General features: G+C 40.8%; 1 protein-coding gene across 1 annotated transcript; it reads left to right on the top strand.

Annotated features, from left to right (window-relative positions):
• Window positions 1-9082: 9082 nt before the first annotated feature.
• On the top strand, window positions 9083-19691 carry draxina (dorsal inhibitory axon guidance protein a). The gene is made up of 6 exons (XM_054617558.1): window positions 9083-9586; window positions 10824-11044; window positions 14051-14171; window positions 15348-15440; window positions 15942-16031; window positions 18730-19691. The coding sequence occupies exons 1-6, from the start codon at window positions 9091-9093 to the stop codon at window positions 18840-18842; spliced, it is 1134 nt and encodes a 377-aa protein (XP_054473533.1). The 5' UTR covers window positions 9083-9090; the 3' UTR covers window positions 18843-19691.
• The last annotated feature ends 98 nt before the right edge of the window (window positions 19692-19789 follow it).

Raw genomic sequence — 19789 nt, 5'->3', positions numbered from 1 at the left:
TGTGTGTGTGTGTGTGTGTGTGTGAGAGAGAGAGAGAGAGATAAAAGAAGGAAGGAAGGGATAGAGTGGGAGTCTCAGTGTGACACCGTGAAATTAGACGTGGAACAGAGCTGCAAAGGAGAACACATTTGTGGACTCACATTAACGAGTTTATGTTAATTAATAGCAGGTCAATCAGCAGGGAAGCATTGACCTCAGGGCCGAAACAAAAGCTGAATGATATGAAAGAGAAAAGATCATCTAAGGACGTCATTTGGTGTTAATTAAGTATTTTCCAAAACAAGTGTGTGAAATAATTAGAATTTGCAATATCATCCATCAACAAAGTGATCAGTCCAGAAGTGTTAAACAAGGACTCAGTCAACCTCAAGGTAGTTCTCCAATCAGAGGGTCGGTGGTTCGATACCCGGCTTCGGCAGTCGATGTGTCCTTGGGCAAGACACTTAACCCCAAGTTGCTCCTGAAGGCCATCGGTGTGGACTGGATGTGAATGAATGTTAGTTAGAGTCTGATGGTGGCACCTTGCATGGTAGCCTGTCATCAGTGTGTGAATGGGTGAATGATATGTAATATACTACTGACTGTAAGTCGCTTTGGATAAAAGCGTCTGCTAAATGACTGTAATGTAATGTAATGTAACCTTTAACGAATCAGTTCATGTTGTGATTTCAGTCGCACGTCTATTTATGTCTTTAATTAGGAGTTTTAGCCAAAAAAAGCTAGATTTCCTCCATCGTGGTGTGAAACTGGCCTTGATTGAACATCACCGCCCAAACGTGGCCGCATCCGTTTGATCAGGACTCTGCAAACACTGGCAGGCAGTCAACGCCGCTCGCCTCCACCCAGAAGAGAGGGAGGGAAGGAGGGAGGGAGAAACTTTGGGTTCATATAATGCGTTTACATGCTTCACTTGATCGTCTCTAAACAGCAGAGGTCCCCCCCCCACCACCCCCACCACCCGCTGACCGGTCAAACTGTTCCCATGCGGAGCGCCCCCACAGACAACAGGCCCAGGTGTCCACAATTCACGGGTTTTTGCAAAGAGCTGAAGTTTTGTTGCTGGTTTCGGAAGCCAAAAGATTTTTTTTTGTGTTTGTTTTGCCACCAAATGAAAGACGCCACCGACACTTTGTTCCAATTAAGACAGGATAAATCCTCCCTCTGTCTCTCTCTCTCTCTCTCTCTCTCGCTTTCATTCCTCCCCCTCTGCATTACATCTTATTTTCTCCTTTCCCTCTCAGTTTCTCCCCTTCCTCCTCCTCCTCCTCCTCCTCCTCCCCCTCCTCCCTTTTGTCTCTCTCATTCTCTCTCTTCTCTGTGGGACGCCTCTTGCTGTGCTTCTGGTGCTGCTTGTGTCTCACAGCATTTTCTTTTTGGAACATGCCTCCATGTGGGTGTCTGGAGGAGGTGTCCCCGCTGTGAGTGTGTACTTGTGTGCATGCACTGATTGTCTCAGAGTGTGTATGTGTGTGTGTGTGTGTGTGTGGGGGGGCTCAAACTAGGTGCCACATCGCGGGATGTCGCTGATGTTTCCGTGCTTCAGTGACAATGTTCTGGTTTCACATCTGTTGTACCTGCGAACCAAATTGCCACTGAATCAATTGGTGTTCTCTTGTTCTCTTGCTCCGGCTCACTTGCTGACAGATGGACCTTCCTTATGGCTCTTGTTTTTTTTTTATCACCCTGTGTTGCTTCCAGGGGCCTTTGCCATCCAATACACACCTAAAAAAGAGTGCAAAAAAAAAACCCCCCTTCCCACTCGATGTGTGAATCCCACCAATATTATTCGCGATTTGTTTTTTCGGGAGACGAAGCACTTTTTTATTGCTGAAGTCAGTTGTATCGGCCCTGCAGGAAATGAAGTTTTATGGCGTTAACTGCAGCTTGGCAGAGTTGTTCATTATGCAGAGGCATTAACTGGAGCTGTAATTTGGGTGCTCGTTATTGAGCTGATATTTATGATAATTTGGTGGTCGCAAACGAGACCTGTTTTACTACGAGATGAGAGATTTGACAGTAAGTGTTTACCCATCAAATATTCAGCGTCGCTGCTTAAACGCGGAGAGGGATGGCTGTGTTTGGAGCAAAGCTGGATTGTTTTTGTGTCACAACTGATAATACATTTATTTTTCTTTTGTGACTTTTAGATTGCATCCTGCTTTTCTTTCCCTTCTCATTATTCTGTCATGTCTGTTTAAGCTGCGGCTCAGTGAAGCTTGCAACAGATATTTAGATATTTACCTGGGTGTCGGACTATTTCTTCTGGAGGAATAATACCTGGAATCATCAGTTTTGCACTTTAGAGTAAACAAACCGGATTAGTTTGAAGTCGGTTAAAGGGTGGATTTTGTCACCTTCATATGGAGCCTTGCTAGCTGATTCCCACCTGTGTCTTCACGCTAAGCTACGCTAATTGGCTTCTGGCTTCACATCTTCTCATCTAGCCCTCAACCAGAAGGCTAATAAGCATATTTTCTTTTGGCGCTTTTAATCTCAGTATGTGGCCAGGAGAAGCAGAAAACCTTGAAGGTGGCCTCTGCCTGACATGACAGCTCTGCATCAACAGCGTGAGTCGGGAGTCTTTGTTAGCTGGATCCTTATGGCCCCGCTGGTTGCTACGAGAGATAAAACAACAGGAGCAGATGGCTCCTGGAGGTTTGGTGTCACAGCAGGTGAAGCTAAAAGATGCACACACACACACACACACACACACACACACACACACACACACACACACACACACACACTCAGAGGTTTAATACCAGGGTCGCCTCGCTGCCTTTTTTCCGCTCTCACCTTAAAATAAAGTATATTTTCATAACTAGTGTGTCACAGAGCTGATTGATCACAGACTCAGGTCTCATCAGATCTTAATCATCCAGCCTTCATATAGTGCCCCCTTTGCAATTTCTTTCAAGATTACCCATCACTTCATACTTATCACACTCTGCTCTCGTTCATGTTTCCCTGAAGGCCGTCTCACACATATCGGCACACACACACACACACACACACACACACACACACACACACACACACACACACACACACACACACACACACACACACACACACACACACACACACATATATATATATTGTGTTTCCAACAAACTGTAAAGCAATTTTAGCTCCCACTGCTCTGGCTTCCTAAAAAAATGCAGAATTGATTTTACGATTTCATTATATGTGATATTGCGGTTCATATTTTCTCTCCATGCACTGCTGAGCTCAGACGTCTATAAACTCCACGTTACAACCTCAGGACTGTGGTCAGAGTGTTTCAAAAACCTTTATTTATTTGTTGCTTTTTACTCGATTACTTCTGCACAGTAAATTTCCCCTGACATCACAAGCAATCTTCTCCACTTCATAGAGGATTCCAAACACAACTTAATAGTGTGCTGTACAACTCCAGAGTGTGTCTGCTCAACACACACATGCACATTTTTATTGCATAATGGTTATTTTTCTTCTTCTTTTTACTTTTACTTACTGTTGTTCTGTTGGCTGGGTTGGCAATAACATCACTATATCATTGGTGCTGCTGTAATGGCAGTTAACTGACATCTAGAACAAGATAAGCTGTAATTCTCAAAGTTGGAGCATATTATCAATATGCAACCTGCCTGATTTATTTTCTTCACTGCAAATCCTTTGGAAACCCTTGTTCATACCACAACCACCTTCTGAATAATTCTTAATGTTCATTTCAACTCCACACCTGTAAAGGTTCCTGATTGCATCATGCACGATTATGATGCAATCACGTTAACAAAAAGGTCTCCAGGACGACGCATGTTTCACCATGATGACAAACACACAGATTCACAAGGTGAAAGTGATTTCCAGCGTCGCTGTCGTGGCTGGTAATAAATCCCTTTCCTTAAAGTCAAACGTTTATATCTGGAAAAAGCTCTAAATTCATTTTTAGAAGGGGGGAAACAAAACAAAATCAACTTAATATCAAAGCAAGCTAAATAGGATCTAATGTATTTTGTTAAAGCCCTTGAAAATTTGGATTTCAAATCTTGAAATCTTTTCTGCAACGATAAAAACGTAGGTAAAGGTGCAGTTTTATCACGTTTGATTGACAGCAGAAGGTAAAACCAACGACCGTAAGACTGTGACTTAAATATAGTCAAATCCTGATTGGTGCACAGAAACAAGTGACATCATGTTTTACCAACAGAGCCCCGCCCACTTCTAACCAATGAGAAGAGCTCAGATAGAAACAGAAACATCTGCAGTGAAACAACCATAACTTTTCTAACATTGGCAGAACATATTGTAATAAAGCAGATTAAAAAGTCTTTCGGGACAAGTTTAATACTTTCAACCAAAAACTCTTTAAAGCCAAGAAAGCTTAGTAATTTATTTCTGAACAGTGGCCGTGTACGTATACGTATCATGATACAGGGAGCTACGATTCAAGTAAATGTTCATTTAGCACTACTTTTTGTGCAATCTGAGCCACTGATTGCCACGAATCTTTACATGTTAACTATTAAATAAAGATGATTACACTATCACAAAACATGATATTGCGATCCTCGAGTGTATTGGTATTAGTCCCTGTTTAAATGTCGCAGCTCAAACGGTGGATTATCTCATTTGGGAGCGAGACCCGTCCGTTGGTTTGGCCTCCCATCGCCTCAGTAGCAGATGCTCCGCTCCTCCTACAACACACAGCCACGTACAACACCGACTCTGGCAGGAGGCTCTGTTGTTAGCGGAGATTGTTTATCACACACGAGAGACTGTTCTTAAAACCCCGGCATGCCACCCAGAGTGCTCCATTATCATCCCCAATCCTGTGTCTTTCTCAAAAGGACCACCTGTTAGTGGCACATGAAAGTCTGGGAGAGGAAAACAGAGATACCCCCCCCCCCTCCATCACCGCCTGCCTCCTCTTTCACATGACAGGTCTATTCAGGCCTTAGATTGGATGGGGTTGACGCATGGTGCTCTCTGTTTCTATGGAGGCTTTCTTTTATGTTGGGAAAATTAATTTTTTCCAAGGGTCATGTCGCCGTGGCTGTTGCTCAGCTTGTGCCGTTATCTCCACCTCAGATGATTCTATTTCTGTAAATATTTTGAGTGTCAACATGCTCAGACAAGAAATGAATGGATGCATCTGCTTTTTCTTCTTTTGATTCACGAGACTAAAGAAACATCTCCCCAATCCTGCTTACATTAAAGGAATATCACACCAAGAATGTATGTCAACAAAAAAAAACCTCATCTACCAGCAACTCTGAAGCTCACTTTTAATGTCTCTCATATTGATTGTTAAGTTTGTACAAAAAAAGGGTAAAAAAGACCCTTTAAGATTTAATAGAGGGTTATGCACGGGACTTTTTGAGAAAATGCAGTAAGTGCCATGTTATTCTAAAACATTTATTAGTATCCCCTGTAATGCAACACCTCTTACACTTTTGTAGAGAAAAGAGAAATAAGATATAATGTGTTGATTACAGAGCCTTAGTGGTGCTTGTGGGCGGCTTGCGGTTTCCTGCTGTTTCTAGTCTTTATGCTAAGCTAACCTGGCTGAGGCTTCATATTTACTGTGCAGACTTGAGGGTCTGTTTAAGCTGCTGCTCAGGGATTCCTGCAGCAGAAAGGAGATATTTAACCTGTTCCTGTGCAGCCGTGTACATGCTGGAGAAATAATAACCGGAATTGACGGATTTCCACTTTGGGTTTTGAAGATATTTAAAAATAAACAAACAAAATTTAACATGTTAATTGCGCTCTTTAGGTACTGGTAGGTAGACTTCGTCAACTTTGTATGGAGCCTGGTTAACTGCTCTCCACCGGTTTCTTTTAATGCTAAGCTATGCTAATTAGCTTCGGGCTTCATCTCTTCTCATCTAACTTTCTTAAAACAAGCACATTAGTGTTTTTCCCAAAATGGCCCATTCCTCTGTAATGTTTGGATGTTTCCTTTGCTTTCATGAATGAAATGACCCTTTTGGTCGCACAGGGTCCTGCTGCAGCACCTCACGTGTCAAACAGACTGATCGTAATCCCGGCTGAACACTTTTGTGTGTGACACGGATGGTTGCCACCCCCCCCCCCCCCAACCCTCTACACGCCTGTTTGGAGATAAAGGTCTCACCTCAGCAGTCATCCTCACACTCTTGTTTGCAAACTGCACAGCTGGTCGACCTCCCAGAGGCCAGCCGACGCAGTCTGCCTCTAAATCCCTCGGGGCGCTGCCTGCACTCGCACTGCAAATAACCCCCAACAACACCAGCATCATCTCCACACAAACACACATACGCACACACAGACACACACACACACACACACACACACACACACACACACACACACACACACACACACACACACACACACACACACATACACATGCATGCATACATTCGGTCCTGTTTTTAGAAACAACTAAATAACCCACTGTAAACCCAAAGGGCATGTGATTTCAACTTGGTGTGTGTCAGTGTGATGAAAGAGCAGAGACCTTATCCACCCCCCCCTAACCAGCAGCTCAATACTTCTCCCTCATTGATTTTCTGTATGTCCTGCACCGCCGTTTGTTTTTCAACACAAAGGAGTCTCCTGCCATAATGACGTCTGGCGATGGATTGTCTCTGCATGTTAAAGTGGAGAACAGAACAAAGCAAATCATATTTAGAAACAACACCTGGACGGGTCATCTGACATGACGTGAGTTTTTAAATCGAGAAGAAGTGGCGTTCCTCGTTAGGTCTGTCAAAATGAAAATACAACACGCTTTATTCACCTCATTCAGTGATTTCAGTCGTCACCATGCCTTTATGAGATTGTCTTAGGTTAGTTTAGCTTTTCTTATATACAGTCACCATCTTTAAAAAAACCTTACTTTTCTCTTATTTGATAAATATAATATAAATAAGGTAAATATATACCGCCATATACAAAACATATCATTTTACAGCCATCTTTTCAGAATACTGCTAAACAAATACAGGCGTTCAAAATTATTATAATATTGTTTTGTTTTATAAGTCACGTTATTGCAAATAGGGAACCAGTGTAAAGTGTCTTGACTTTGATAATAATATATCAGATACACAGTTTTAGTCGAGTAGTATTGTACCTGTGTGATCGTCATGGTATTGCTTACCAATAATGTTTGAAAGATTTCTTACTATATCCCTCTTTTGGGGAAAAAAGTGTACCAATTCTCAGCTAGAATTTATTTAATTAAATTATACATGAATGATTTCAAGCAAATAAAAAATAACAAGAATTGGTTATTTAGGTTTTTGTTTGATATGTGACAAGTTAAAAGCATTGAAGTTATTTGCATTAAACACCAATTCGCAAGTTTTACATGTAATATTGCAGACATTTCAATATTGCAGGCATCGAAAAGTACTTTAAATGTACAGAAAACACACATTCCTTGTGGCTTCATTATGCAACAATCACTGTACAACTAAATGTCATGCTGTGAATGCAAATAAACCTTTAAGTAACATTAAATCAAAATTTGCATTGAGCCTTGACTGTAACGTAGCTTTGAACCTTCAGATGGGAATAAAAACACCATCATTTTATTAACGTTTGTTGAAGGTGCCGTGCCTCTCATGCAGACACGCAGAACCTCATATTTCACTTCAGTCACGCCTCACACATGTGTTGATTTTTGTAATGAAAGGTACAGTCGGAGGGCTCTGGAGAGCACTGAATAGACAGCGGTGAAGGATGTGGAGCAGCGCAGTATCTCATACTGAGTGAGGAGGGAAGGTACAGGAATGAAGGCTGGGAAGTCATTTCTAAAAAAGTGTCCAAGTCTTTATCACACAGTTCAAATAAAGGGCATGCTCAAGAGGCTGAGAGGGAGGTAGTCTGAATTTGTAGGATGGTGATGGGAGAACGAATACAGCAGAAGATTGGACACAAAACCTCTGTGGATTCAGATAGAAGCTTCTGCATTAAACAGATAAAAGGTTGAAGTTAGCTGAAGGATGCTCTTTTGAGGGGCGTTAACCAGGCTGGAGCTTTGTTGTCCGTATGAATGTAAAAATATCCAAAGATGTATTTGAAAAAGCTTCTGAAAGACTACATACATACTGTACATAAAAAGTCTGCAGCCAGGCTAGCGGCTATGAAAGGCTGTACCTGCACTGTGCTGCTTTGAGCTAAATGCTAATGTCAGCATGCTAACATGCTCACAAAGTTCACAGTCATTGCCTTGGGATTTATAATTATATGTCTCCAGCATTGTTGTCAAATTCTTAGCTCATACTGTACATATAAATCCAGAAGAAAACACGTCACAACTGTCTCCTGAAGGCCAAAGTGGCTTCTTCTCATTACTTGAGTTTTGTCGGTCCAACAGTCAGAAAACTCTAAAATATTCCAGTCTGGTCTTACCAAATGGCGTCCAAATGACATGACAGTTTGCAAGTCATTTAGGGTGTGATAAGAACGCCGTTCTTGCTTTTTAGGTGCCATTTCACGTCATGTAATCTGTGCTGCAATGCAAATGCATGGATGTGAATATGCTAAACTGAGAACAAGTGATGTAGTATGAAAAGTCAGATAGACTATGTATATGGTTCAAATATTACAGGACTTTAACCAGGAGACTGGTGTTAGTTTCCTGTACTTGTTATGTTACGTTGTTTGTGTTTTACTTATTTTACGTACTAAGACCAACCATGATGTTTCCCTAAACCAAGTGCAACTGTTTCACTGTTACGAACAAAGCCTAAAATGTTCCTTATTTATTTGCCTTCCCATGAAATCAGTTTTCATATTCAGTTTATTGTCATATAAGACGATGAAATCTTCATAAATGACAGTAATATCTTGCATTCTTTTCTTGGAACATTGCTTTATAATTGTTAATTTCATTATTTCCCCAGACAGTTAAATTATCAGTGAATACACATATTGTTTCAGCTCTAGATATAATCTTCCAAAATAAATCACTCAGAAGAAGCCTGTCAGATTGTTTCGTTTAATCGAATCTACCTAAAGTCAGTTATTTGAATCTAACTACAAAACAAAGACAGTGTAAAGTATCGAGATGTGTTTCTTCTCTCCAGCAGGTGGCGTAGTGCTGGACAGACGATGGCTCTCTCCTGGAGTCTCCTGCTGGCGTTCTTGTTTGCCACCCTGACGCTGTCTCACAGCGCCGAACCCGGAGCTCCTCACGGCAAGAGGAGACAGACGGCGACCTCAGCAGGTGGCAGCAACGCCCTGCAGCACCCTCTGCACGGCCTACAGGGCCACCGCTACATCCGGGACCGCGGAGGGCCGGGGGGCCAGGGGGGCCGCGCTGCCAAAGGCGGAGCCGGGCTGCTCTCCCACAGGTCCCTGCACCCCCTCGCCAGGCCCGAGGATGACGGGACGGGCCTGGAGAGTTTGAGCCCGGTGAGACTGGAGACGGGCCCGGGCCGGGACAGAGACAGAGACAGGGTTCGAATGAGCATGAAGAGTCCGTCCCAGACCCGGGAGAACCAGCTTCTGGGGACACGCAAAGGACGGGGACACGGGAACGGACACGGACAACATTTTGAGCAGAGGAGACAGGGGAGTCGGCGAGACAAGGAGCGGCATGGAAAAGGTGAGCGGATCCAGATGTACAGGACTTTGATCCACAGCTGCATCCACGCTGTCCAGTGATGGACGAGCAACAAGGAGCTATTCATGGAAGACCTTTTTGACTTGTGGCAGGAGGAAATGCAGACGAGTAAATAATAAGATGAATGCTTTGATTGTACATGCTTTCAAAAGAATAGATCTGATCATTAATGCAATTCCATCCATAAACAATGTTCTGCGTGGCGACTTCACAGGCATCACAAGGCGAGCTGTGTGGATTATTTCAGAGGAACCAAGACCTTGTTTCTGAAAATGTTGAATTTTTAAAAATGTGACCATGTCCAATGGTCTAGGCACCACACATGAAACTCTAACATCTCCACTGTGCTGAAGTGGTGGCTCAGTGGTAGAGCAGGTCGTCCTACAATCAGAGGATCTACGGTTTGATCCCTGGTCTACTGGTCCATGTCGTTGTGTCCTTGGGCAAGAAACTCAAATACCCCCAAATTGTTCCCGTAGGCTGTGCTACTAATTGGACCTTGCTGTGAGACAGTTTTCAGGGAGGAAATGTAGTAATAATTGAATTGGCTGGACATAGTCTTCCCACTGCTTAACTCTTTATAGAGATTTGGTTACGTAAAACCTTTTAACTTACACATCAGAATAGATATAATATTTTCTCCCCAAAATATTCTGGAACACACAGATTTAAAGCCAACCTACTTTGTGAGAGGACTAACGTTTTGATGCCAAGTGGGTCTTCATCAGAGTCAAACAGTACAGAGAATAACTGTGCGTTCCAATATACCCGTACTACAAGAATATTAAGGAAGCCAGAAAAATATTAAGTTTGGATACTGCGTTGAGATTTAGTATCTCAACGCAGTATCCAAAAATAACAGGATGTCCTAGAGCATCCAGAACATTTGCAGCATGCAAGCCAGCATGTTTTTCTGACCCACATCCTCTGCAGAGTAAATATATGAGCAAGAGGGTAAAAGTTCAAGGTGCATTGTTATGAGGAAGTAGTATATCACAACTGAATAAGGGCACCTTTAATGTGAATAGAAAATAGAATGCAATTTGGAACGCAGTCTCACATTCTCTTTAATAACGTCCTTTAATAAGGAAGTAATTCAGTGCAGTTTCATAAATATATATTATATAATAATAAAAACAGAAAAGTAAATATATAAATAAGCTATTTATGACATTACATATCTGTAACACCATCCTGTTTTCTCCTCCTGTCCTCTCAGGGTTCCTTCCAGAGCCGGAGCTCAGCTCTGCGTTTAAGGACAGAGATCTGTTGGAGGATCCTCCCTCCTCCTCCTCCGCCGCCTCCCCCTCCCTCAGCATGACCCCGCCCGATGACACCCCCTCCCCCATCGCCGCCGTATTCGGCTCCGGCTCCTCCATGGTTACCACGGTGATGAACGAGCATCCCCCAACGCTGCCCCCGGCCTCCACCAAACCCCAGGTAACCCCAGCGGAAACCCAAGTGCTTATTAAAGGCTGCGTCTGTTGTGCCTCAGTGTGATTCCAGTGTGCGGGGGAAATAGAGCGAAAAAGGGCCCCCATTACTGCCGTTATGCTGCCGCAGAACCTCATAGCTCATAACTGAAATGACACACAGAGTGAACCTGAAAGTGCTGCCCGTGAAAAATATCCTTCAGCAGGCTGCTGGCTCTTGGTCACAGTGTGTAAGATAGATATGGCTTCGTGTTCTGTATAATAAAACGACGCCTCTGGGATCAAAATCACACAGTTCAGAGTCCAGCAGCACATTTTCTGTAACTACCTTCCCGCTCTTTTATTAAAACCATGGCAGGAATAAATGTACGGGTGCATGGAGAGTCTTTTTTCTTTGGTGGGCGTTGGGAACCACTCTCCACCTGTCACACACACACAGTATGATGCTTCATAAACAGCATTTACATGGGGAAATAAACATGTTTTCTCAAGCCTCCTTTAATCCTGGAACCATTACAGACAAGACTCTTTGAAGACCTGATATCAGTAGAGACTGAGCCAGTACCCACTGAATGAAAGCTTCAACATTTGTCACAGCTGCTGCTACAAATACCCAACAGCTTGTAGGGCGTCTGTGGGAAATATGTTTACCTCAGTCACTTGATCACAAACAACTGTTTGATTGACAGCTGTTTTGATGAGGAGCGCTGTTCAAGGAAAAGAAAACAGAATCTCCGGACTGGAGATGTGATTTAAGACGTTCTTTTGAAAAGATTCTTTAGTTTTTATTGTTGATCCCATTGTGATCTCATCCCGCTGTAGGACAGATCCAGGTACTGAAATCAAATCTATTGTGACAACAGTTAAAATCTAAAGCAACGTCTTCAATCAAGACATTTGCACCACATGAATTTAACAGAAATATTAGGCTATTTTTTTCCACTTCATTAGTTAATTGGAAAAGGACACAGAAAACACAATAAATGAGCTAAAGTTAGCACAAAAGGCTAATTCTCATCAGGCACCCCAAAAATTCACTTTTCTAAATTGTATAAAGAGATGCAATGTAACGTAAATTTTATTTATTCACGTACTGTAAAACTTTGAGGTACTTTGCATGAGTATTTTTCATTAAATGCCAGATTATACTACTCCGCAATTATTGTTAAAATAATATGAACATTGCATAAAGATTTTCAGCACCTGGTTAAAGTTTCAAATGAAGTCAGGGTGGCTCTCTATGCTTTATGTCCTCACCGACTGTTGCTCTGCTTGGTTTTCTGAGAGTCCAGATGTCTCTATGCGTCTTTACTATGAAAGCGATCAAATATTATTGGACCCCAGAAGAAAAAAGCCTTTCTTGAACTTTGCTTCAGTTCCACGAGCATTGCGGCAAGGCCTCTTAATTAATGTTCGATCCTCTGCTGATGGTTTAATGAGCAGCCGAGCACAAGCAGATAGGCACCTGCAATTAATCTAATTGTTATTTCCATATCGGCTTATTTCCTGAGGGGGGGAAAGGAAACAAGTATGGATCTGTTTCCACCAAGACTTTGATACTCATTTTTTGATGGATGTCTTTCATGGACCGATTATTCCTCAAGAGACGTCTCGAAGTCCTGCTGACTTAATTATACCGCCGAACATTTCTATTCTGCTTCCTCTGTGTGTGACGCAGGCAACGTTTTTATGGCTTTTATTGCAGAAGGTTATATCCACGAGCAATCCACAAAGGAGTTTTGTTTCATAGCAATGTCATCAAACACTCATCCGAATGACAATACTTTACTGAGGTAGAATATTTCAACATCTGGCACTCGTACTTTTATATGAATTTATGGATCGGTCCAAAAGGTATGCAACTGCTGACTAGAACTATTTAGAGAGCTAGAAGAAAAATAAACTGTAAAAAATAAAAAAACTGAGGGTAGTTCAGAGACAATAGGATCAGAAATATTAAAAAGGGTAATTTTTTTTTAATTTCCCTTTTTCATGATGTCATGTCCGGTGCAGTCTGCTGATATTTTGTTTTATTAAGTGTTTGGGCGAGATTAAAGTCCTTGGGCCACATGCAGCCCAATTTGATCTCGAATGGGCTGGCCCAGAAAATAATTTTATAACAACCGATAAATAAAAACACCTCCAAAAGTTTCCCTTTATTTTTAAGTTAATTCTGAAAATGTTCAAAATGTATGAAGAATCTATTCACAAATGGATGATGAACAGCCTGAGATGTCTTCCTGTTCTCAGATGTCCTTGAAAACTCCTGCATTTTGATAATGGCCCTGAATATTTTATTCCTTGAGCCTTGAGAGGTGCTGTGAACGCACCAAGCATACCGGATTCTTCTTTATCCCTCTAGAAGAAATAGGAAAACACTGTGTCCACTTTTAAAGACATTTTCCACCGGCGGCTCCTTCATTAACAGTAGCCTCGGCTTGACAGTGTTGTATCACGTCACCTGTATGTTAAGCACCTGGGATCCAGGCTGTGGGCAGTCATGTTCTCTGTTACCAATCGATTGGGTTTTATAGCTCTGCTTCTTTCTCTGTTGACTCTGTCTGGGCGTTTTACGAATCAATGAGGCATTACTACAACACAAGTCTGATGTGTTTCATTAAGAACAGCCTGGACGTGTTTACCTGCAGTACTGACAGAAAACACAGTCGACAAATCAAAACCATAGTCATCCATTGCTGCTGCGCTGTAATTGTAGTAACTGAACATTAATCTGAGGAGACAGAATTGATCTCTTCAATGAATACTCTACAGCGGCTCGTAGGCTGGATAACGCCAAAATTTAGGATACATTTTTTTATCACAATTGTCTTTGAATTCATAAAAGAAGAAGATATTTCATGGAGGCAAAACTTTCACAGCATGCTGAAACTAATTGAAAATGTTTAATGTTTACAGATCTGCATGTCGGCATGTTTGTTCTGTCTTGTTAGGATTTTCTGAAAGTTGAAGAGTTGAAGAGTAAGTTAATTTAAAGTTACGTTTCCTTTTTCAGAGGTCCGGAAGAGGAAAAGGACAAGGAGAGGTGATGCCAACGCTGGACATGGCACTTTTTGACTGGACAGACTACGAGGACATGAAACCTGTGGACACCTGGCCGTCCTCCAGGAAGAAAGGTTAGTTATCAGCTGTAAATTAAATCTGTGGTCATAAAAAAAACGGATTTGAAAACAGGTCTGGTGGAAATAAACCATATTAAACTAAAACTTTATTCATCTAACAGCTGAGGCTGAAGGGAATGTTAATAGATTTGCTGCTATTTGGTCAAAAACCTAAGCATTGGACAAAGTTTGACCTCACAGTGGCGCTTGATAAATTGTTGTTTAGATATTACGATAAAAAACAACTATGTCAACCTCATGGTGGTGTCACCAAGCCTCCAGGAAGAGCGCTGAACTTTGAGGCAAATCTAACATAGTGTCCAAACCATGGAAAGTCCGGCCAGGTCCACCACATGATGCTGTGGAGCCTAAAACACTTTTTCCCATAGACTTACATTGGAAATAGACATCTATAACTAAGGTAAGGGAAATATTCTCCCACTAATTTTAGTGTACAAACACTTGAAAAGCCATTAATTCAAAGTTTTAAAATACACTAATAGCTGAATTTAGAGCATTTTTCCCTTACGCCATTCATGTGAAGGAGTCAAAGAATGAGACTAGAGGCGAGTTAAAGGAAAGGCTATCGAGCTTGCTCTATTGGCCCATAGATGCAGAAGATTCCTGGAAATCTGGTTGATTTTTCACATGGAAGTCAAACTTTATTGTCTCCACAGAGCAACTTTCTTAGAATGAATGTGGCCCCACTTCCAACGCTGTATTCAGTTCTATTTATACATCCATGGGTGCAACAGGAACGGTCTGGTGATTACCAAAGTCTTTAGGGTATATCATGTGGGCACCATGAATGCTTGTTCCAAATGTGGTGCTAATCCATCAAATAGTGATTGAGATATTTTACTTAATAAAGTGAGAATTTATTGTCACTGGTGGCGCAAGAAAATAAATCAGTGAATCATCTTGGTCATTAGAATTTATCCTCAGGAGTCCTTCAATAAATAACACAGATGTGAAGCTCGTTTTACTAGCCTACATCTGACCTGAAATGAAATCGTTGTGTATGACTCAAATGAAAAATGTGTTCTTGAAATGACTTCCCATCAAATACCCGACATAAAAGCATAATTTAACTGAGTGACAAATCAAAATCGATCTGTTTGGTCGAGGCTGTGTATCGATCAGATGCCTTCAGGTTCCAACTCTTGTGTTCATTTATTTCTCCTGCTGCAGACAAGAGGCGGAGTAAGAACCTCAGCAGTGGAAATGTGACTGTCGACGCTGACGCCATCGAGCCGTGTGACCACCACCTGGACTGTCTCCCAGGTCAGTCTGGACTAGACCTGGATCACTTTTTCAAAAGCTCAAAGTTCAGAGAAAAACATCTGTATATATTATTTTTAAACAAAGAAAAAAAAATCATCTAATTAGCTTTATAACCAAACAACCCCACACCACTTTTTTTTATCTCAATGTATTTCAATTATTTGGTAAATAGAAGCATGTGACATAATGTTTTTTTCCCACTAGGCCCCGCCCACTTCAAAACAATTGAGAAAAACTAAACAAATGAATTATTTAAAGTGAAATAACAAGAACGAACATTAGTTTTCAGAGCCTTTAAGATGAAATGGCTCTGAAGACTAAAGGAATAAACAGGTGGCATTTAACTCCTTTTTGAGCATTTGTGCTTTTTTTTGTTAGATTAGTTAGTGAATTTTTCAAAGACATTCATGTTATTTGTTAACTTGTTGACAGTATTACTTATGCAACAATGTTTCTCATGTGTTTGGTTTTTGAATTTATAACGTGCTTGTTCCGTTCCAGGTTCTTGTTGTGACTTGAGACAACACGAGTGTAAACCTCACAACAGAGGCCTCAACAACAAATGCTACGACGACTGCATGTGTGAGGAAGGTGAGTGAAGAGAACGTGGTCAAACTGTGCTTGTTGAGATGCTCAGAGACAAACAGGACATGTAAAAGTTCATGTTTAAAGGTAAAAAAAAAAACAAGCTGAGGACACAATAGAAAACCTGGAAGAGAGTGAGAGGAACTCGGCTCATATATAAACTGCAGGTCTGATGAGGGGAAGTGAGAACAGGTGTGCAGGTAGGTGGGGGAGGTCATGTGAAAAAAAGAACACAGGTGTTTTAAATGACATTCATCTTTTAGAATTGATTTTAAAGATATTTTACTTGTTTTACTTACTTTTAAATGAACTTATCAGAGAATCCTTTTTATTTTACATTCCAGTCAGATCACAAAGCTCCTCCCCTGATTTTCTTTAAAACATTCGACATGTGTCTCATAAAAGTGAGAGTGTCCTCTGTGTTTATGTCCCTAAACTGAGGCCGCCTCTGGATATAAAAACGGCAAAACCCCTTAGTTTTTAATCTGGCTTTTAATTTGGAGTCATGTTTTAGCCTTAGTTTTTAAATTTGAATCATTTTTTCTGTATTTTTTTTTTATCCCTGGAGTTTATTATATTGACTTTTAATATATTTTAAGCATTTCCTTTTTTCAGATTTTTTACAATCTTGCTAAACTGTATCTATTGTTGTCTATTTTTGCTTTCATTTGTTGTCTGTGTTGTTTAAATCTCTCTATGTGAAACACTGGGCTGCAAATTGCTATGAAAGTTGCTATGGAAGTAAAGTTGAGTTGAATTTCACTGGCATTGCATGCTGGCTCACTGGAATAATTTACTGGGATGTATTTTAATTTACTTTATCAGTTTCACCTGTGCTTTTCCTGCTGTGACAAGTGGAAATGTCTGCTGTGAAAAAGATGTATGATTTATAAAAATTTGAATAGTACATTATCATAAGACACAGGTCACTTCTTAAAGGAATAGTTTGACATTTCAGGAAATAGGTGTATTCAGTCTGATAGCATTCTCTCTTTTCATCACACTCTCAGACAGAAAGTGAATTATCCAAATAAATGTGGACCTTTTGCTTTAAAGCATTGCTCCACGTTGTGGCTCTTTTCGCATCTATTTTATAGCAGCAGTTTGTCTTTTCATGTGCAGTTGTCATTTCCCTCAAGTCTCACTGTTTATCATTAAGATTTTAAAAGTCATTGACTGGTGACGGGTAAGCTTCCCCAGAGTGGCCAACAATTAGTTGCAGACTGACTTAGTGGTAAACAGAAAATGTCACAGTGTTGTGAAATGTAGATTTTTGTGTGAAATGGTTTTGAGTTCAGAAGTTTGATGCATTGATTTTGTGCTGTTGGAGCTACTATCGATCTGGGGTTAGTTTTTAGTTTAGTTTACTTTCAGACTTTGGTGATTTGTTAATGTTTACCAGGGATTATGGAGCTGGTTTGTTTTATTTAACCAGTGACCAGCGAACGCCTCATGAACGACTCTTTTGCTTTTGTATACACCGGACCCTGGCTACATCATTGAGAGAGTATTACAGATACAGGTCAAAACTGATAGAAGGGGACTCAGGACTCAAATCCGTTTGCTACTTCAGCACCACGGACAGCGGCATGTATTAATCAATAGAGTTCTGCAAGGATGACGTTTTTTTGTAAGTTAGCATCACACTGGTTCCCTCGACAAAAAAAATAATGTGATTTTTCCATTCGCTCTTGGATTATTGCAGAAAATTTGCTCTGTGGCAAGCGTTAAAGATACCTACGTGTTTGTGACAAATGAGCACCACTTTTATCATTTCTAAAGCGTGAATGCACTTGGCAGAAGTAAAAGGCAAACGTTTGGCTACAAACAAACGTCACCACGATCTCATGAGTATAAAGATAACGATGCTTTAAAGGAGGAATAGTCTGCATGATGATGTTATGTGTTCTCATTTAGCCACTTAACATTTTTTTTATATCGGAGAACAAAACCTTTTTCCAGGCATCTAGCCAAAAACGCATTGACCTATAGTTGAAAGGAACTGGAAGTGTAAAAATGCAAATTCATTTCAGGGTTTTAGGACTCCTTCTTGCACCACACTTTACACAACACACATGAAGTCCCAGAGAAACAGAAGTTATAGCTGTGTTCAGTTACTAGAGGGATTTAGATCAAATCCGGACCGTTGAAAAGTGGGTGGGCTCAGAATGTAGCCCTCCATGAACACCGCCCTTGTCTCTAAAATACGCCTATTGATTAATGGATCGATGTCAAATTGTTATTGGTTGAAATTGGTTTGATTTTTATTTGCATATCTTGTTAAATAGATGCACAATATGAGCAGGGATGTGATCCTAATGAGTTTAAAAGGCATGTTTCATTAAATCTTGACTTTAAGCTAATGATAATTGAGAGCCATAGATTCTAACTTCCACAAACCTCAGTCAGATAAAGGATCAGTGAGTCTAGTCGACTAATATATTCAACTAAACAACCCCTCTGCCCCTTCACTCTCTCTGCTACTAGAGGATGGAGAGGCTAGTTAACAAGGAGCATGCATTTATGACATTTTGCTTGATAGCATCCCTTTTGGAATCGCCTACTGGTTTCAACACTTTCATAATGTTTATTATTTAGCTGTTAATGTGACCTTAAATATAATGTTAAACAGTTGCTTCAGTACATTTAAACACTTGCAACTGCTTCTGATTAATTCACCTTTTGATTATCTACGATCTCTCAGGGTTTCGCTGTTATGCTAAATTCCACCGGAAGCGGCGCGTGACGAGGAGGAGGGGCCGCTGTGTGGTGCCAGAGTCAGTCAGCAGTGACCAAGGAGGCTTCATCACCATCTGAGGAAGAGGAGGAGGACAAGATGGAGGAGCTCGAAGGAGGTGGAGCAGATCAAAATGTCTCCAGGACGTCTCTGACAGAGCAGCCATGAAATCACATGACACCGTTAACATGATAAGTGCTAAAGGTGGCGGCGTGCTGCTTTTTCAAATTGCTCCCACAATGTAAAACATCTAAATATTATCATCTGGTTAGTTAAAGCAAAATATTGTATCTGGAATTGCTGTTTGACTGTTGCATTGTGGGATGAGCCAAACTGCTAATTCAGCATAACGCCACCTTTAAGCACTTTTTAAATATCCATACATCACTCTTATGACAGTTGTTTTTACTTCAGCATCACTTCAGAAGCATTTTTAAAGAGGGGCTTTTCAAAACTCTCAGTCCACGATGACAAATGTATTTTTAATTTTTTTAATTGGTATAAAAGATTCACTTGGCCGGCAACACGTAACCGAGTGACATCTCATAGTCTATGTGTTGATATCACCACAGTTATGGTGTCTGTCGGTTTAATTTTTGAGTTTTTCCTCACAGTTTCTCCTGCAGCTGATTGTCTCTGTCCTGCTCACCTGAGTCAAGCAATGTTTACAAATCATTTTTTTTAAAGTTCAAAACGAGTTGCATTCATTAGTTCAGGATCATTCAAATTTTCTTACTCTTGGTTTCCAAACAAATGCTGAAAATGATTTGTAAATGCTGTTTGAACCCAGTCTGCTGTCCTGTGTTGTAAATAAGAATGTGTTTGAATTGTCGACAACTTTTTGTTAATTTGACATCACTTCTCTTCAGATGTACTTAACGTTAGAACGATAAACAAAGATGCTTGTCTGACTTTCCTTTTACACGTCTTAATGTATGTTTTATTTATACTGTACTTAAACACATGTTTGTTCAGATATTGTGTTTGTCTTTTTTTGTTTTCATGATTAAACACTTACTAGGATACC

Source organism: Anoplopoma fimbria, chromosome 17 (assembly GCF_027596085.1).
Source record: "Anoplopoma fimbria isolate UVic2021 breed Golden Eagle Sablefish chromosome 17, Afim_UVic_2022, whole genome shotgun sequence".
Taxonomy (NCBI): Eukaryota; Metazoa; Chordata; class Actinopteri; order Perciformes; family Anoplopomatidae; genus Anoplopoma; species Anoplopoma fimbria.
Note: the sequence above shows the minus strand (reverse complement) of the source record. Positions and strands in the feature narration are given on the sequence as shown.